The sequence below is a fragment of the Scyliorhinus canicula genome, chromosome 6 (assembly GCF_902713615.1).
Source record: "Scyliorhinus canicula chromosome 6, sScyCan1.1, whole genome shotgun sequence".
In the NCBI taxonomy this organism is placed as follows: Eukaryota; Metazoa; Chordata; class Chondrichthyes; order Carcharhiniformes; family Scyliorhinidae; genus Scyliorhinus; species Scyliorhinus canicula.
The window spans coordinates 152,586,092-152,606,775 of NC_052151.1; the positions used below are offsets into that span (position 1 = coordinate 152,586,092).

At 44.4% G+C, this 20,684-nt stretch overlaps 1 protein-coding gene across 1 annotated transcript in view; it reads left to right on the top strand.

Annotated features, from left to right (window-relative positions):
• Window positions 1-16,433, top strand: part of kidins220b (kinase D-interacting substrate 220b) — a 241,804-nt gene extending 225,371 nt beyond the window's left edge. Inside the window, 4 exon segments of the mRNA XM_038800309.1 lie at window positions 4,885-4,966; window positions 4,969-4,982; window positions 11,057-11,290; window positions 14,394-16,433. Of these exon segments, the coding sequence (XP_038656237.1) occupies window positions 4,885-4,966; window positions 4,969-4,982; window positions 11,057-11,290; window positions 14,394-15,764 (1,701 nt within the window). The 3' untranslated portion in view covers window positions 15,765-16,433.
• The last annotated feature ends 4,251 nt before the right edge of the window (window positions 16,434-20,684 follow it).

A 20,684-nucleotide genomic window follows, 5' to 3' on the forward strand; every position in this document is an offset into this window, starting at 1 on the left:
GATCAGGGAGTTGGTGGAGAGGTTCTATTTAAAATGGCAACCATTTATTCCTTTTTTAAGGATCTTGTCACCATCAGCTATTAGGGGGTTTAGGTTAGTTTTACTATTTGTTTTTTACTTTCGTATTTTCTTCTGATTTTTTTACATTCTTTTGCTCTGGTTTGTGTTGATTATTATTTTCATAAACTCTAATAAACATACTTACTTAAAAAATAAAAGTGCAGGGTCCAAAGCAGTTCCCAGTGGCAAATGGAAAGTACAGCTTCGGCTCTGATTTTTGGGTTGACATCCAGTGGGTGTTAGTGGTCCTGACACATCATATGATTTTGGCATTTGTTATGATCCTAGTGCCAGGCCCCCAGTTTTTGGTAAGATATGGTTAGGGACCCAATAATGTTTTGTCACGGTAGACAAAGAACAATGCAGCACAGGAACAGGCCCTTCGGCCCTCCAAGCCTGCGCCGACCATAGTACCTGCCTAAACTAAAACCGCCTGCACTTACGGAGTCTGTATCCTTCCATTCCCACCCCATTCATATATAAAGTTTGAATTTCAAGGCAAGCAAATAAAGCCATTGACTCTATGGGTTTTGAATAAACAAAAATACGCTTTACTCGATAAAGTCAGAAAGATAAAACAATATGTAACATGGTTAATAAGAGGTACAGGTGAATTAACAAGCAAACTCTGGTGGAACAGATCACGACACTAAATGATAGATGCAATGAAGACAAAGTCCGTATATTTCTCAGCAACACACCCAGAGGTCAGTAAAGTTGAGTCAATGAATCTCACTGAAACTCTGTCCTCCTCATGATGGATTCTGTTTTTTACCTTCAAAGGTCTAACCTGGGATCCAAACATCATCATAGATTATCATAGAATTTATACTGCAGAAGGAGGCCATTTGGCCCATCGAGTCTGCACCGGCTCTTGGAAAGAGCACCCTACTCAAGACCTCCACCCTATCCCCATAACCCAGTAACCCCACCCAACACTAAGGGCAGTTTTGGACACTAAGGGCAATTTATCATGGCCAATCCACCTAACCTGCACATCTTTGGACTGTGGGAGGAAACCGGAGCACCCGGAGGAAACCTACACACATATGGGGAGGATGTGCAGACTCCGCACAGACAGTGACCCAAGCCGGAATCGAACCTGGGACCCTGGAGCTGTGAAGCAATTGTGCTATCCACGATGCTACCGTGCTGCCCTGAAGAACAAATTAATCTACACTCCATCATTCTGCCGTAATCCATGTACCTATCCAATAGCCGCTTGAAGGTCCCTAATGTTTCCGACTCAACTACTTCCACAGGCAGTGCATTCCATGCCCCCACTACTCTCTGGGTAAAAAACCTACCTCTGACATCCCCCCTATATCTTTCATCTTAAATTTCTGTCCCCTTGTAATGGGTTTGTTCCACCCGGGGAAAAAGTCTCTGACTGTCTACTCTATTTATTCCCCTGATCATCTTATAAACCTCTATCAAGTCGCCCCTCACCCTTCTCCGTTCCAATGAGAAAAGGCCTAGCACCCTCAACCTTTCCTCGTAAGACCTACTCTCCATTCCAGGCAACATCCTGGTAAATCTCCTTTGCACCTTTTGCAAAGCTTCCACATCCTTCCTAAAATGAGGCGACCAGAACTCCACACAGTACTCCAAATGTGGCCGTACCAAGGTTTTGTACAGCCTGCATCATCACCTCACGGCTCTTAAATTCAATCCCTCTGCTAATGAACGCTAGCAGATCATAGGCCTTCTTCACAGCTCTATCCACTTGAGTGGCAACTTTTAAAGATCTGTGAACATAGACCCCAAGATCTCTGCTCCTCCACATTGCCAAGAACCCGACCCGAATTCAATAAGACTTGTAAGGCAAGACATACCCCTCACAAATCCGTGCTGACTATCCCTAATCATGATGTGGAGATGCCGGCGTTGGACTGGGGTGAGCACAGTAAGAAGTCTTACACCACCATGTTAAAGTCCAACATGTTTGTTTCAAACACTAGCTTTCGGAGCACTGCTCCTTTCTCTTCATTCACCTGAGGAAGGAGCAGTGCTTCGAAAGCTAGTGTTGAAACAAACCTGTTGGACTTTAACCTGGTGTTGTAAGACTTCTTACTGTATCCCTAATCAAGCAGTGTCTTTCCAGATGTTCAGAAATCCTATCCCTCAGTACCCTTTCCATTACTTCGCCTACCACCGAAGTAAGTAACTGGCCTGTAATTCCCAGGGCTATCCCTATTCCCTTTTTCGAACATCGTTCCAACTCGGTTGCCATCAACAGTGGCCTGCCTAACAGAGTTTCAGTCCTTGTCTCCCAAGAATCCTTTCTCCTGGATTCTTGCGTGTACACTCCAAAAATACCAATTCACAAGCACAAGTTCAGATCTTCGGCTGTGCTGAATAGAACACTACTGCTCCAAATGGGTACCTTGGCCCCAGCAGCCCACAGCATGGAGTTCAACTGCTGTCTTGGATCTTCAGGGCTTCCCCGGAGGCCTCTTCACAAAGTCTGCAACCTGCAGCAATTTTCCTGTTTGGAGTCTCTTTCTCTGCTTTTCTCTTTTTAATTGAACTGGGATGTTTTCCTGTCCCAGTTTCCTATGACTGTTCCCTTTCTGGGACTGATCATTTTGGCATCTGTCCCTATCCCCTCTCCCCTTTGAAACCTCTCTCGGTCCCTGCCTGAGACATGAGTCTTCTATGGTGCTCTGTTCCCGGTCACCTGACCTGGGTTTCCACATTGTTATTCCTCTTGCACAGGTGCACTGGGCCCAAAGAGCGTAAAAATTACAGAACTGCGCGTGTGCAGCCCGCTCTCGGTCTGCACATGCTCAAAGGTTCGAGCTCTGTCGGGAGTTGAAGTTCCCGCCTCAACTCTCAACAAGATAAGTATAGCTTTTGTAACAAGACTGCATAAATTTCTCTTGCCTTTATAAGACAGACTCCCGATCAACTGGTATAAAAATGGTTACAACTATGGATGTTTGAACCATAGGATGGTTACAACAAAGGAGACCATTCATCCCATCACATTCATGTTGGCTGTCTGCCAGAGCAATTCACATAATGCCACTCCCCTGCCTATTACCCTTAGCCTGTATTGTCACATTAGACTGTTATTCATCTCCACTACTTTACATTGCCATCTAAGGGAAGAATGTGAAGCTACAAAAACAACAGCAAACAATTAAATTTGACTGCAATGAACAAATAGCCTGTCAGCAGTGCCTAGAGAGAGAAATAACTTTACAGGAAATGAACTGTAAGGTTACTGATGCTTGTGTCCACACTGCCAGGAGGGGAGAAAATTGGAGCTCAAGGAAATTATTTGTGAATCTTTTTCAATGTGCCAGGTAACCTGGTATTGTGATGTCACCAAGCAAATTCTTGATCTCTGTGCTGTGGATCAAATTGTTGAAGGGAACTATACTTGGCTAATTGTATCATGCTAAAAAGTATTTTTAAAATATATTATATTGAATGAAGTATGATTCCAAAAGTCATAGATATATGAAATGGAAAAAAACAAGATTTGGTCAGAAGTCTGATGGGTTGATGTTTACATAAATTATAAGGAAATATCTAACATTACCTAAATATATAATTTTAGTCACCTTTGTCACTATGTCTTCACGTTTCTCAATTATGTCACCATATATTTGCGAATTCTGAATACAACTATCATTTTTAGAGCTTCTGTTGTTATGCTGTTTTGCTTTCTGAATTTCTTGGCTATTACTGCACAGGTCTTCCATAGCTTTCTACTTAATTCAAAATTTCTCTTTTTATTTTCTTCTTTCCCAGAGTATTCATACAATCTGTCCCTCCAGTTCTCTGAATAGTTCCTTATGCCATAACACTCTTGTTAAAGTTCATTGCTCCTTTAAGCTTCCTCTTCTCGATATAATTAGATTACATAAATTACAATTTGTGTAAAACCTGTTGCAATGTTAACTGAAATTGGAGTATATTGAGGGAGAACTGCGCCGAATATTCAGACTAGGAATTAACCATAATCCTTTTAATCTGCAAGATCCACCTGAAGTCCTAATAATCCAGAATTAAACTATTTTCTCAATTGGATTTGTAACACTTTTTTCTCACATGAGCCACTTTATACTCTCGTTCTCATTTCTCATATCCTTTGATAATCTTTTTTATTAAGTAACTAATTCCATTAAAATAATTTATGAACTCCTAAACCATAAATTATTTAAACAAATCTTACAACAGCTTATGTGTAAATAATTAGTTTAGAATTATATTAAATTACTTTTACTATGTTACTGGTAGAAACAACCTAATATGTTGTATGTACACCCACAGTGTAGCACTGCTGTCTCACAACTCCCGGGTTCAATTCCAGCCTCAGGTGATTGTCTGTGTGGAGTTTGCATGTTTTCCTGTGTCTGCGTGGATTTCCTCCGGGTGCTCCGGTTTCCTCCCACAGTCCAAGATGTGCTGGTTAGGTGGATTGACCATGCTAAATTGCCCCTTAGTGTCAAAAAGGTGGTGTTACTGGGGGATAGGGTGGAGGTGTGGGCTAAAGTAGGGTGCTCTTTCCAAGACCGATGCAGACTCGATGGGCCTCTTGCTTCCTTATGCACTGTAAATTCTATGAAAAAAACCTCTATGAAAATATATTACCATTTACCTCATAACCTTTCATAAACTCAAAGTCACCCGTAATCGCCATGGCTCTAATGGCAAAGTCCAATTTCTCCATTCTCTCTTAAGAAACAATAATTCTAATTGCACCTTTTCTATTGCTTCTATATCTTTCCTATAAAACAAAACAATATTCCATCTTAAATGGAGTTAAATTTTGATGCTGGTGTTTTAAATAGCATTTTCTTTTTAATTTAGGCAAACATTAATGGAAGGGTATTAGTTCAATGCAACCTGGATGAACTGAAGAAAGAATTAAACATGAATTTTGGTGACTGGCAACTTTTAGAAACATGGTAGGGATCAGCTTTTCTTTTTTAATTCATCAATACAAAAGGCATAGATTAATTGCATTTCTTTTTTCATTAGTGCATTGTTCTCATCTAATTTCGTAAATGAATTAATATATTTTAAATCTTGGAAGAAATGGAAAATTCGCTGTATCGATAACATTTCTAAAATCATGCTATGTTTTGGATATTTATCATATATTAAGTTTTATGCAGAACTGTTCTGTATTCAGATCATTTGGACTCAAAACTCTTCTCTCCACAGATACTGCCAGACCTGCTGAGTTAATCCAGCATTTTCTGTTTTTATTTCAGATTTTCAGCATCCCCAGTATTTTGCTTTCATCCAAAACTCTGCTGCCCATATCCTAATTTGCGCCAAGTTCCATTCACTCGTCACCTCTGTACTCACATTTGGCTCACAGTTGATCAATGCCTCAATTTAAAAATCCACATTCTTTCAAATCCTTACCTCTGTAAACTCTTCCAGTCCTACAAAATATGTGTTTCTCCAATTCTGGCCTGATGCATGTCCTTAGTTTTTAATTACTCCAACATTCTGATCATTATTATGCTGACCATAAGTGCTGCCATGGTTTAATTGTGAGGACTCTCGAGTCTTGAGTCACAAGGTTCCTGATTCGAGTCGAGAAAATTAAAGCTGACATACCAGTGTAGTGGTGAGGGAGTGCTCTACTTTCAGAGGTGCCATTTTCTGGATGAGACATTAAACTGAGGCCCAGGTGACCCTACACAGCTCTATTTTGAAGAGGAGTGGGGAAGTTATCCCTAATGTCCTGGCCAATATTTAGCCCACAATCAACGTCACTTGTGCCTTTGGGTGCTGAGGATCTGAGCTCTGGATCTCCTTCCGACCTCTTTGCCTTTTTAAAAAAATATTTTTAAAGACATTTATATAAACAACAAACAAAACAAGTAAGAGCTTAAGCAAAATTGTACAATACAGTAACTAACCAGAATCCACACCGTCCCCCTGCCCTTCCCCTCCTCCTCCTGTCCTGCCCCCCCCCCCCCCCGCCGCTGTTGACACCTCAATCCTTAACAAAGCCAATGAATGGCTTCCACCTTTGGGCAAACCCCTCAACCGATCCTCCCAAGAGAAACTTGAGAAACCGGGGCTCCCTCCCTCCCTCCCTCCCTACCTACCTACCTACCTACCGGGGCTCCCTCCCTCCCTCCCTTCCTACCTACCGGGGCTCCCTCCCTACCTACCTACCTACCGGGGCTCCCTCCCTCCCTCCCTACCTACCTACCTACCTACCGGGGCTCCCTCCCTACCTACCTACCTACCGGGGCTCCCTCCCTCCCTACCTACCGGGGCTCCCTCCCTCCCTCCCTACCTACCTACCTACCGGGGCTCCCTCCCTACCTACCTACCTACCTACCGGGGCTCCCTCCCTTCCTACCTACCTACCTACCTACCGGGGCTCGCTCCCTCCCTCCCTCCCTCCCTACCTACCTACCTACCGGGGCTCCCTCCCTCCCTCCCTTCCTACCTACCGGGGCTCCCTCCCAGTCCATCCGCTCCGTGTAAACATCAGACACCTTCCCATCGCCTACTCTCTCTCTCGATAGTACCTTATCCTGCAGCCCCAAGGACGCACCTCCCTCCTCATGAAATCCCAGACCTGTAAGTATCTAAAGCCAATCCCCCATGGCAGCTCGTAATCCTCCTCCAGGTCCTCTGAAGCTTGCAAACCTGCCCCCTACGAACAGATTCACAAACTGCCTTCACCACCCCTGAAACCTCGCATCCAGGCCTCTCCCCTCCCCTAGTACAAACCTATGGTTATCACAAATTGGTGGGGATGTCACAGTGGTGCAGTGGTTAGCATTGCTGCCTCATGGTACCGACGACCCACGTTTGTTCCCAGCCCCGGGTCACTGTCCATGTGGAGTTTGCACATTCTCCCTGTGTCTGCGTGAGGCTCACCTCAGAGGTGCAGTCAGCAATGCCACTAACCCTGCAAGAAACCGCCTCCAGCCGTCCCCATAACGACTCCTCCGCCATTACCCATTTCCTAGCCATCGTGATGTTAGCCGGCCAGTAGTAATTCATTATTTTCACAATGCCAAACCTCCCCTCCTCGCCCCCTCTCCAAAAACACACTTGACACGCGTGGTCTTCCATTCCCACATAAATCCCGAGATCAACTTGAACTTCATAAACAATGACTTCAGAACGAAGATCAGGAGGTTCTGAAATATAAACCAGAATCTTGGCAGCACTGTCATCTTCACTCTCTGCACCCTTCCCGCCAATAACAAAGGACATACCACCTCTTAAAATCCCCCTTCATCTGCTCTACCAACCGAGCCAACTTTAGCTTGTGCAGCTGCACCCAGCGCTGCACCACCTGGATGCCCAGGTACCTGAAACCCCCCCCGCCCATCATCTTGAACGGCAGCTCCCCCAACCTTCCTTTCTTGCCCTCTGGTCTCAATTGGGAATACCTCGCTCTTTCCCATGTTCAGCTTGTATCTGGAAAACAGGCCGCAGTCCTCCAAAATCTCCAGAATTCTGCCAATGCCCCCCTGAAATATATCGCAACAGGTCATCTGCATACAGCGAAACCCTGTGTTCGAACACAATTCCTTTCTAATCCCTCAACACTCTAAGCGCCATTGCCAATGGCTCAATCGCCAAGGCAAAATGCACTCCTGCCTTGTCCCACAGTGTAGCCCGAAATATCCCAAATTCACCCAGTTCGTCTGCACACTTACTGTTATTAGCGCCTTATACAGCAACTGGATCCAGCCCACAAACCTCGTCCGGACCCAAACCGTCCCAACACCTCCCACAGATATTCTCATTCTACCCGGTCGAAAGCCTTCTCTGCATCCATCGCCACTTCCACCTCCACTTCCTGCCCCTTTGGGGGCATCATAATCACAATGAGTAGCCCCTTCATATTTGCTAACATCTGCCTCCCCTTCACAAACCCTGTTTGGTCCTCGTGAAGCCAATACCTGCGCTAGCAACTTGGCATCCACATTTAACAAAGATATCGGACAGTACGATCCATACTGTTCCGGATCCTTATCTTTCTTCATTATCAGGGAGATGGACGCTTGCGATAGTGTAATGGGGAGCTCCTAGCCTAGTTATATGCTCCCACCAGAAGCAGCCCCAGGTCCCCCCCAAACCTTTTATAAAACTCCACTGGGAACCCATCCAGGCCCGGGACCTTCTATATCTGCATCGCTCCCATACTCTCCATCGCATACCTCAACCCAGTGGGGGCCCCCAATCCCTCCACCAGGTCCTCATCCACCTTGGGAAACATAGCTTCCTATAAAACTTCTCAAACACCCCATTCACCCTCACCTTGTCCACTACCACCCTTCCCATCCCGTCCTTCTCTCTACCAATCTCCCTCGCCGCCTCCTGCTTCCTATGTTGGTGGGCCAGTTTCTTACTCGCCTTCTCTCCATACTCGGCTTGGCCTCCCGAACCTCTGCAACTGCCCTACCCCTTTCCCGTGGACACCAGCCCAAACTCCATCTGTACGCCCTGCCTCTCCCTCAACAACACTGCCTCTGGGGTCTCCGGTTAGCTCCTGTTCACCCTCAAAACCTCTTCCACCAACCTTACCACCTCTGCCCGAATTGAACTAAACTCCCCCCTAACCAGTGCCTTGAGTGTTTCCCACAACGTGGTGGACGTGACCTCCCCCATATTGTTGAATTCCACATACCCCCGGATGGCAGCCCTCATCTGCTCACACACCACCTCATCCGTCAGCAACCCTACATCCAGTCTCCACTGCCCCCCCGCTCCTACAAGCCGCTCCGTGAACCCCTTCAGGTCCTTCGCCCCCTTTCCCTGTTCGCATTCCCTCAAGAAACAAAGAAACAGAAAAAGATGCACTCAGCCTTGATGCTCCCCAAGCACCCCACCACCAAACCCAACAAAACATTTCAAAGGAGAAAAAGCTTTCCAACCACCAAAGTAGACAACCTTCTCAATCTCAAAAGTTCAGTGTTCTCCTTCTGCTGCCAGTTCATTGTCCCTTAAAAATTCTGTTGCCTCCTCTGGCGTATCAAAATAATATTCTCGGTTCTAGAAAGCCACCCAGAGGCGGGCCGGATTCAGCACTCCAAACTTCACCCCCCTTCTTGTCAGGGCAACATTGACCTGGTTAAACCCTCCTCTTCACCAGTTCTGTGCCCACGTCCTGGTACTCCTGCAGCTCGTTCCCTTCCCAGGTGCTTTTCCTCGTCTGCTTCGCCCATCGCAGAATCTTCTCCTTGTCCAAGAAATGGTGCAACCGCACCACCATCACCCTCGGAGGCTCGCCCGCCTGCGGCCTCCTCACCAGCGCCCTCTGCGATCAACCTCTAGGGCCCTGTTAAGAGCCCCCTCCCCAATCAGCTGTTCCAACATCGTGGCTACATCCATGCCAGCATCCACTCCTTCGATGCCTTTAGGCATTCCCACGATCCGCAAGTTTTGTCTTCTGGAGAGGTTCTTCAGATCCTCCACCACCTTCCTACTTTTGGGTCTCACTTATCACTCCCATCTTGGCCACCAATGAGGCGAGCTGCTTGTGTTCCCCCCACGTCTCCTCCACTTTCTGGATCACCTGGCCTTGGAACTCCAGCCTCAGCTCCATACGATCAATCCCTGCTTTAAGTGGCTCTGCCACCCTGGCTATGTCCTCCTGGGCTTCCCCTCTCTGCTGGCTAAACTTCTTATTTAAGAAGTCCACCAGCTGCTCCATTGGCCACTGGGCAGGCAGGATAGGCCCTTTGCCCACCGACATCTTGACCTGTGGCGCACAAAGTTTCTCCTTCTCCACCAGCTCTCTTCTTCTGGACCCACTCCTGGATCCATCCACCAGCTACACCAGTCTCAGTCTCACTTTCTCCTGGCACTCCTATAACTTTTTCCATCCAAACTTCCACCCTACGAATGGGGACAGCTCCAGAACTTCCACCTTGAGTGGGAGCTACCAAACATGCGACTGCTCACTCCGTGGCCACCACCGGAAGTCCCCCTCTGCCTTTCTATCTCTATCTCTCCATCGAAAACCCTAATACAAACCTCCTTCTTTGAGCAAAGTTTTGCTTATCAGACCTAATATCTGCTTATGTAGCTTGTACCATATTTTGCTTGATGACTCCTGTGAAGTGCTTTAAGATGTTTTACTGTGCTAACAGTCCCATAATTTTGTGGACACTTTCACTATTAAACCAACTCCTTTCATAGTCACCATAACTGACGCCATCAGCTAAACATTGAAACTCTTTAGCCTCTAATATTTCTTTAAATCTTTCTGTGGCAACCAAACTCTTAAGCTAATTGTGCTTTACTTTCTTTCATTTGTTCACCTACTTTACTTCACTTTCCACTCCCCACTCCTCTGCTCAAAAAAACTATCTGTTTTGTTACCATTTTACTCCACTGCCTGAGGACCCTACTTCCCTACAGACATTGCCCCTGTCAGTTTTGGGGTTTGTGTTAATATTGCACTTGGATTCAGCATCACTAACCACCGTCAGTCTCTCTAGAAGACTTTGACTCCTCATTGGAGAAGAACTCTACTGTTGACCATTACCCTTTGATCTTGTACTAATATTTGTGTGCAAGCCAAAGTTAACTGGCTTTCTTAAAAATAAAAGATAATAATTCTGAGTGTGCTTTTACATTCGTTAGTTGCCTAGTTGGGTTTGTGGCAGATGTGGGTAGTTTATATAACATTCTTGGAAACAAAAACAAGACCTGAAATACGGAGCACATTAAAGGGATTGTTTGCCTGTCCATGGTGTTATTTGCAACTCTGTGAAGAACTAGAAAATAATTGCTGTTCTGCCTGCACTGTATACTTAAATGGCATATTTTGAATAAGCAGGAAAAGGAGTGCTTTATATGTGACAAAATGCAAACACATTTCTGACTCCAGTTTTGTGTATGCCTTTTTTGTTTTGATGGATAGGTAATAAAATTAAATTGTTTCGTTAAACTTAATTTTTACTGTACTCTTGCAATAATTGAGCATCTTGTATCCCATTGAAAAATGAAATAGATTCACTCTATTTGTTTAATCTTTTCCTAGGTCTTTGAGATGCGCCACTTGGATACACAGGCACTTCAAGATGAAATGAGAACTGTTGGTGAAAATGTGCCAGCACAAAGTTCTAGTCTTCCTGCACCAAATAGCGATTATGCAGGAAACCCTGAACTTCCTGGACATTCCCCACAGGAAGCCTTCAGCCTAACCTTTAGCTTTGAGGAACTGAGAGCTGTTGATATTGAAGAACCAGTAAAACAGAGCAATTCCAGCTGGCAGGTTAGTATTGTATCCGCTGAATATCTGAAATGTCATCACCTAAGAGAAGACTTGCGGATTAAATAAAAGGACAAAACTGTGGCAAATGGAGTTCACGGTTGGTAAGTGTGAGATAATCCGTATTGGATCCAATAAGGATACATTGGAATATTTCCTTACTGGTGAGAGATTAAAAACTGTTGATCAACAAAGGGATTTAAGTTTCCAGGTGTACAGTTTACTAATCAACCTTACCAATGAATTATGCCCTTTATCTCAAGGGGGATAGAATACAAAGGGTAAGGAGGGATGTTTCAGCTATACAGAGCCTTTGTCAATCCCATCGGGAGTACTCATTCAGTTTTGGGAACCACACCACAAAAAGGATATAATTGGCCTTGAGTACTGAGCAGATTCATCAGAATGATACTGGAGCTTAAAGGGTTAAATTATGAGGTAAGGTTGCACAAACGGGCAGAAGGTTGAGGTGTGATGCAAGTGTTGAAAATGATCAAAGGATTTGACAGAGGACATACAGAGCAGTTATTTCCTCTTTTGGGGAAATCAATAAGGGGACACAATTTAAAATTTAGAGCTGGGCCAATCAGAAGCACTTTTTCCCCACATATACTGTTGTGGATTTCTATTTCGCAAAAAGTTTTAAAGCTTTCAAGATTTAGATTTTTGATAGTTAAGGTTATCAAGGTGTATGTAGAAAAATTGGATAAATGGAATTGACATGAAGGTCAGCCTGCCCCTGTCCCTTTGTTTCTAAAACCACTGCCGGGAAAATAATGTGAGTAAAGATAGCTTATTACAAACACTTTCATAAGGTATTCACAGAGTATTTAAAATGTGTGTTTCACTTATTGCTGGAACCAGTATAACATATTTTATGACACTAGCTCAATAAATTTCAACTCTCATTAAAGTCTTTGCATGTTAAAACGTTTTTTTAAAATTTAGAGTACCCAATTAATTTTTTCCAATTAAGGGGCAATTTAGCGCGGCCAATCCACCTACCCTGCACATCTTTGGGTTGTGGGGGCGAAATCCACGCAAACACGGGGAGAACGTGCAAACTCCACACGGACAGAGCCAGAGCCGGGATCGAACCTGGGACCTCGGCGCCGTGAGGCCGCAGTGCTAACCCACTGTGCCACCGTGCTGCCCTATGTTAAAACATTTTAACTTCAATGTGCTGGTTATGTCTGAAAGTTTTAATGTCAGAAGAAAGCACATCCTTACTGCACGATATCAGAAAGCAATTATATTCATGTCTTCAATTTAATACAATACTAAAGTATATTGCATTACGTGTTCTACTAAACTCATTTTTTTTTAAGTTTAAAAATAATTAGAAATGCTCATTTTAAAATATCAATTTCATGAAAGTAGGAAAACCTATTGAAAGGAATAGGTTCATACCAATACAATAGTTTGGAACAAAATATAGATATACAAATTAATACATTTTTAAATGACTGAAAAGTGAGGTGAGAAAAGATGAAAGTGAATTAAATAACTTGCATATCTGATCTAAATTATTTCTTAATAATTGCAGCTTCATGTGTTGTAAGCCAATATTCCTTGAATTCTGTTTTGTGTTGCATTTGCTTTATTTGGGTGCAAGGCTGCAAGAGTGCACACACACGTCGTCATTCACTAAATCGCAAAGTTTACAAACCTTGTTTTATATTAATATTATGATAGAAGTTGCAAAAACATTCAGCTGCTGCCAATGTCATATTATCAATGTGAACAAAGATACAGTAAGGATTGATCAGATGCTTTGGGCTGAACTTGACTGATTTTTGTCAGTTGCAGGTCCCCTCCCCTCTCCATTTTCTTGCCTCATGAAGAAGGCATTGGCACATGATGAAAAATTATTATTATTTTTAATTATATTCCTTTCTCACAAAACCAGATGGGCAATAATACATCTCCATGCTTTCTCCAAAAAACAATTAAAATCGAATGCCATTCATGGCCGCCATAAAATATCCAAGCTGACAAAAACAGGCATTACTCCTGATCTCACACTTGATCTTAGACAAAAGGCAGAAAATATGTGTGCCCCAGATACCTCCTGTTAACCACACCCAAGGGCCATTGGGCATGTATGAGCCTGGCCTGTTTAACAGCCTATTCAGCATGGAGGAACCATGATTAAATATTCTTCCCTTGCCTGAAGAAGCTTGATACGTTCTAGGATAAAGCAGCCTGCTTGTTTAGCACCTCATCCACAAACGTTTGCTCCCTCCACCACTAACATACAGTAGCAGCAGTGTGTAATATCTACAAGATGCACTGCAGGATCTCACTAAGGCTCCTTAGACAGCATCTTCCAAATCCATGACCAATGGAATCGAGAAGGACAAGGGCAGCAGACATATGGGAGTACCACCACCTGGAGGTTCCCCTCCAAACCACTCACCATCCTGACTTGGAAATATATTGCCGTTCATTCACTGTCCCTGGGATAAAATCCTGGCATACCCTCCCTAACAGCATGGTAGGTGCATCCACATCACATGGATTGCAGTAGTGCAAGAAGGCTGTTCACTACTGCCTTCTTAAAGGCAATTAGGATAGGCAATAAATGCTGGCCGAGTCAGCAAAGCCCACATCCCTTGCATTATTTTTTTTAAAGCCTGGTCAGTTGGCAAGCTATTCAGAATGAGGACATTGTAAACAAACTGTAATCAATGGATAATTACATATGCTACTTTCTAACAAACCTACAGTACAGTGATCAGCCTCTACAAACTCCCCTCCCGACCAGTCTAACAAGTGTTCAGTTTTGGTGACCCACCATTGCCTTGGCTGAGATAAGATCATTAAACACAGACCAGCGATTAAACCTGGAACTTCTTTGCCTTTGTGACTCAGCACTCCAAGAATACATTTATCCCAGAATCATTTGGATATTCAGTTGTCGATCTTTTAACAATGATGGGGAACCAGTTCTATCTAAGTTTTTGAGATGTTGAGTAATATGCACATCTAAACATTTGGAATTTGACGAGATAAAATTTAAGTGCAAGTATCTTAGTTGATTTCTGATTAACAAAATAAGTACATTAATAAAAGTTTTAGATAAATATATTTTTCTTAGTTACAGCATCAAAGAACACCAAGTGCTTCAAGTATCAACTCTCTGGAATCTTCCAATGACCTTTCCAGACTCACAGACAAACAACAGGCTGAATACAGAGATGCTTATAAAGAATATATTGCACAGATGTCTCAGTTAGATGATCCATCCAACTCCGCAACTGCCAGCACTGACAAGTCTAATCTGTCTGCACCCTACAATCCTGGTCAGCTTTTTATGGGGAAAAGCATACCAGGAGCTCCCTTTCAAACCACATTTGAGAAAGATGCTGACCAGAAGCAATGTGATGATAAAAAATCATTTGCAGGGAAGAGAGAGACTGTTCCACGTGGAAACAAGTCATCTATGAGTGATCTTGGCGATTATATATCGTCCACTGCTTCTACATCTGATGCATCGCTATTGGATCCCATCACTGAAGAAGATGAAAAACCAGATCCTTTGACAACCAAGCTTCTCTCTAAGAAGAAATCTTCAGATAAGGGAAATATCTTCCAAGGCGCAGATTTAACACTGAAAGGCTTACATTATCAGAAACTACCCAGTGAAGATGAATCGGGTCAAGAATCTGATTGTAATCCACTAAAAGGTTTGAAGACAGAAGGGAAAAATGAAAAACAAACCAATTCCACTGAACATGGAAATGAAGCTGTCCGATCCCTGATCAAATCAAAGGAATATCTTTCTGATGCCATGCTTGATAAAAAGGATTCATCAGACTCCGGCGTCCGATCCAGTGAGAGTTCGCCAAACCATTCTCTCCGTGATGAAGCAGAAGATAGCCAGTTGGAGAAAACTAATTTGATAGAGTTGGAGGATGATCAGTCCAGAGATAATAGAGGTATACCCAACAGTTTAAGTGGCCTTCAAGACCCAAGTGTTGCTCGTATGTCTATATGCTCTGAAGATAAGAAGAGCCCTAGCGGTTCCACCTCTGAATGCAGTCTGTTAGCCAGTAGTCCGGAGGAAAATTGGCCTGTCTCTCACAAAATGTTTAATGTAACCAACATCAACAGAACCGCAAGCACAGAGACATTGAATAACAACAGCAACCCTTCTAACAGGCTACAGAATGCAGATGAAAATGAGAGGAAAGAATTCAGAGAAACGGCCGGTGACCCTGAGCACTTGGTAAAGAATGCACCTCGAGTAGCCCATCCTACAGCAAGCTCAGCTGTGGGCAAATCACCAGTCCAGAATGACACATATGCAGCTTCATTCAAGAATGACAACCTGCGAGGTTTAGGTATTAAACGGGGCAATGCATCTAAAGCTCCATCAAATTTTATCAAGCACACAAAGAGTAGCACCTCATCTGAGCTGCATGCAGTTGGTCCCAGTGATTCCTATGGGGAAGAGCGGGAGAGCATCCTGTAAAGGAAAGTAAGATGCTTTTTGAAGATTTGTTTGGTAAATGGCGACTCAAAGATATATTACATTCTTAAATTCCAAATTTGGCTATCTCTCTGGCATCACACCTTTCATGCTTTGTTTCGTTAATACGTACCTGAAGTATTGGTTAATTCTATCAAGGTGGTATTATATGTATTAGTTATATATGATGTGATATTGTTTAATGTTTCTGTATCATATACTGTTGTGATTCTGAACTAACACGATATCTTGTGAGTGTAATTTTGGTAGTATTTGTCATGATGCAAGTTCTAACTGTAAATGTGGTCAGTATTTATTGCACTTGTATTTGTTCAAATAATGTTAAATATAAATATTAGCTTTACTGTTGTAAGTATTGATGTTTTTGTGTTTGTGCTACTTATGTGAATCCACAGATTTTATTTGGGCATGGCAGAGTTGAGGAATACCTGTGACTTGTGCTTTTGACAGTCAATCTGTTATCAATGTGGTTAAATAAATATAATGGTATCCTTTGACTTTTTTCAAAAAGATTGTTGGATTGTGCTGTTAATATCCCATTATTTAATGTCAAAATATCTTAATATATTGGTTTGTATTTGTTGCCAATAATTGTGAAAAAGCTGGTGTCTTTTGTGTAACTACCTGTTGAAATAAATAGTTGTCGTAATATATTTGTCTCATTATTCCAACTCTAAAATAAATTAGCTAAATATTGGCCAGTTTAGCCTGATACCTGCCAATGAATTCTCAAAAGTGAATCCAGTTCAACTTTAAATCTTTTACATTGTGATTATTTCTATTTAATTGGCCATTAATCACTATTCGTTTTTGTGACAGAACTTGTTACAAATGTAGCAAATTATCAGTTGAGAATGTATATATCTACATCGTTCTATAAGAACATAAGTTTCCCAACTGTATTTCCTCACTAGGGAAGTTGCCTCGGTTGATTTTTCTGCTTTATGCTGCCTGACTGGTGAATACGTTCCATCAGTCTGCACCTTCCTGTAAACCATTGGTTGTGAAGTTCTTTTAATAAATAAAATAAAATAAAAGTTAATTCTTCCTGATTGATACTGGAGGTGATTGATGCTGCATGGTTTTAGGGAAGCCATGTGCTAACAATGTGCATAAAAGTTTGTTTCCTAAATTCATGCTGAGTGGAGATGTATGTGACCACTTGCTTAAAGCCCCAGGACCTTCATCATTTTTCCTCCAACTTTGAAAGGCTACTCAGAGGGAGGTGGTGGCGTAGTGGTATTGTCACAGGACTAGTAAACCAGAGACCCAAAGTAATGCTATGGGGACCCAGGTTCAAACCCTGCCAATGGAGATGGTGAAATTTGAATTGAATAAAAATCTGGAATTAAATGGCCATGAGTAAAAACTCATCTGGTTCACTAATGTATTTTAGGGAAGGAAATCTGCCATCCTTGTGATTCCAGACCCACAGCAATGTGTTGACTCTTAACTGTCCCCTCAAGGACAATTAGAGATGGCCAATAAATGCTGGCACAGCCAGCAATGCTCATGTCCCATGACAATTTTTTTTAAAATATGAAAAATTCCCTACTCCTGTTGTAACCTTTACTGACTAGTAGAGCCAGACCCAGTAGCTGCAGGAACTTTAAGAAAATAAGTATGGTTTTGGTGCCATTTACTGATTTCAAGTATGTTCTAATTGCATTTCTTTTAAAAACCATTTGATATAGTTTGGAGGTTAGTTGTCTATCAATCCAATAATACTAGAAGAATAATATTCTGACTTCCCCAGGAACAGATTTCAAAAGTTCAGGCGTTTGCTGTGCATGAGTTTACAACAATTTTATCAAGATTTTGGGATATCAAATGCAAGACTCATCAGAATTTTGGATATGGATACCTGGAAAAGGGTCTCTTATTGGGAAAGCCAAATAGGAAAGCTACATCCAGCTTTAAGTAAAAATGAGCATTGTCAACAAGATCACAGTTTGTCACATAGGCAGGAGGTGAACAGGACTGTGACAAGAATAATCCCTTGGTTTGTAGCTTTTTTGACATTAAAAAGAATGTTTAGTGAACTTGGTCAACTTTTCTCCTCAACAAATTACACTCAGTATTTAGGTAATGCCATGGATCTGTCTAAAAATGTTTATGGAGCAGAACTTGCAACTTTGGAAGCGTAAACCTGATTATCAGATCAGCCAATTGAAACGTTCGCACATTGAGTATATATTTTAGCTTTTAAGCAGGGACTCGGCCTCTAATATTCAGACAAGATATAATCAGTACCTTGCATACATCTTCTGGTTCTGCCTATGTTGTGACCAAAATAATCTGGAAACCTAAATTTGTCTTGGTCCAATAACGTGTTCAGAATAGTGATTGGAGCGCTGCAGCTGACCAGGAACCAAGAGCTGGAATCATTTTGAGACCCCAGCTCAACATTTTTAAAGATATTTTTATTCAAGCAAAATATTTCATTATAACAAAACCAACAATAATACAACCAACCCTAACCTCATCTGATTCCCAGAATGCACCCACCAATCCCCCTGTTCTCCCTCCCATCCCCAAAGAAAACAAAACCTTAACCCAATAAAAAAGGTGAATACCCCCCTCCCCCCTTCCCAAACCCTGACAGTAACTGGTTCCCTGAAAACAGAGATGAAAGGTGGCCACCTCAATTAGAACATTTCCATCGATCCCCTCATGGTATTCTTGATCTTGATCATCTTCAGGAGCAAAAGTCCCATCATCCCAACCAAGCCAAGGCCTTAGGCGCCACCAGAAATTTCCACCCAAGCAGCACTCTCCTCTGGGCTATTAGTGAAGCGAAGGCTAGGACATCTGCCCTTGTCCCCGTCTGCGCACTGGCGCGCCCGATACTCCAAAAATGGCCACCAAAAGACCAAACCTAGTTCATCCTCCCACTGTCTCTTTATCTCCTCCAACGATGCATGCTCTGTCGTCAACATCTGCCTATAGATATTTTAAATACTACCCTCCCCTAACTCGGCCATGGATATGACCCTTTCCATAAGCAAGGGCGGTGGCACCAGAGGTTGTGAAGGCAGCTCCTTGCGTAAAAGAATACACCTGTAAATACCAAAATACATTCCCTCTCTGGAGCTGAAACTTCTCTAACAACTCTTTTCGGCTGGTGAACCTATTCTCCAGAAACACCTCTCCAAATCCTCCCTCCCCCATGTCTAAGTAATGAATCTAAGCCAACGGGACAAACTTCTGGGGCGTGATTCTCCGCTATGACGGCAGAGTGTCGGCACCGGCGCCAAAACGGGAGTGTTTGACTCCATGGTCGGCGCCCGTTCCGGGACCCCATTCTGCATCGTATAAGGGGTCCAGCAGAGGTGCCGCGGGAAGCACGGCGGCGCGGCCTCGGAGCAGCGTCAGAGACGCGGCGCCACTCAATTGACGCGTCGCAAATAAGGCGAAGCGAGCGCACAGGCCGCCGATGGAGCAACATGGTTCAGCGCCCCGGTTCACGGACCACGACCTGGAAACGCTCCTGGATGCTCTCGAGGAGAGGAGAGGGTGTCTGTACCCTGGACCCGGCCAGAGGGTCCCACCCAACGTGGCCTGGCATCTGTGGAGGGAGGTGGGCGCGGCTGTCAGTGCCATCGCATTGACACCCAGGACTGGCGAGCCGTGTCGCAAAAACTCAATGACCTACTGAGGGCAGCCAGGGTGAATACCCAGCAATGTGCCCATAGCACCAACCTCCCTACCCCCCACATGTGTAACACCCACCTCTTCCCCAGGGGGACGGTACAACCACAGTCATGACCCGCATGGCTGCAGCCCCCCATGCAAGCCGCTGGAGCGTGCCTGAACCGGAGGAGGTGAACCTGACTTGCGGACCCTCCCCTTGCACGAGCAGAGGGCACTGGACATAGCTGTGCAACCGAGGACTGGGAGATTACCCATGCCGATATCGGGGGCGCGCCATCAAGTGAGATTTCCCCCCCTGCCTGGCCCCTTTCCCCTCAGCACTCTCCCCTCAACACTCTTCCCTCAGCCCTCTTCCCTCAGCACTCTCCCCTCAGCACATTACACCCAGCATTCTCCCCTCAGTCTTCTCCCTCAGCACACTACCCCCAGCCGTTTCCCCTCAGCACTGTCCCCTCAGCACTCCACCTGACCCTGTACCGTGACCCACACCCCCCTCCACCTGACTAACCATGATGGTGCATTGTGTGTCGCAGGGCCATGTGGTGACCGACCTGGCAGACACCGCCCGCTTCCAGCGCCTGGACGGCCAGCCGACAGGCACTCTAGCAGCGATGGGGAGGGCAGCTCCAACAACAGCCCTCCGGTCCAGTCCAGTGACGACCCAGGACACCAACACACGGGGCACCGGCACGACACGACGGCACACGACACAAGCAAACAGGGCACAGACAGACACAGCACGATGACACAGGCACACTGGACAGACAGGCACGACACGACGACACAGGACACTATCACACGGGGGACAGACAGACGTGAAAGAACACAACATGATACCACCACGAAGGGGGCGAACATACGGGACATGGCACCCCAGGGAACCCTGGACCACAGGTCCGGTGAAGACACTGAGGTTGTGTCACAGCTGTCCCCTGCATCCTCCGCCACCGTAGATACTCTCACCTCGGTAGGCCATTTTAGTGATGAGGCTTCTGGGCCACGAACTGGTGCGCACCACACAGCCGATCCGGTACAGCAGGTGGAGGCAGGAGCAGCCGAGAGGCCGGAAGGTCGGAGGGCAACCCAGCCCCGGCAAACACCTGCCGCCCAGACGGGTTCCGGGTTCCTGGAGTTCCCCCACCCACCCATAGACCTGATGCAGTCAGGGACCCAGGGGTGTGAGAATGTGACGGCCGGTTTCCAGCACCTGCTGACGCATGAGCAGGCGTTCATCTGTGACCAGGAGCA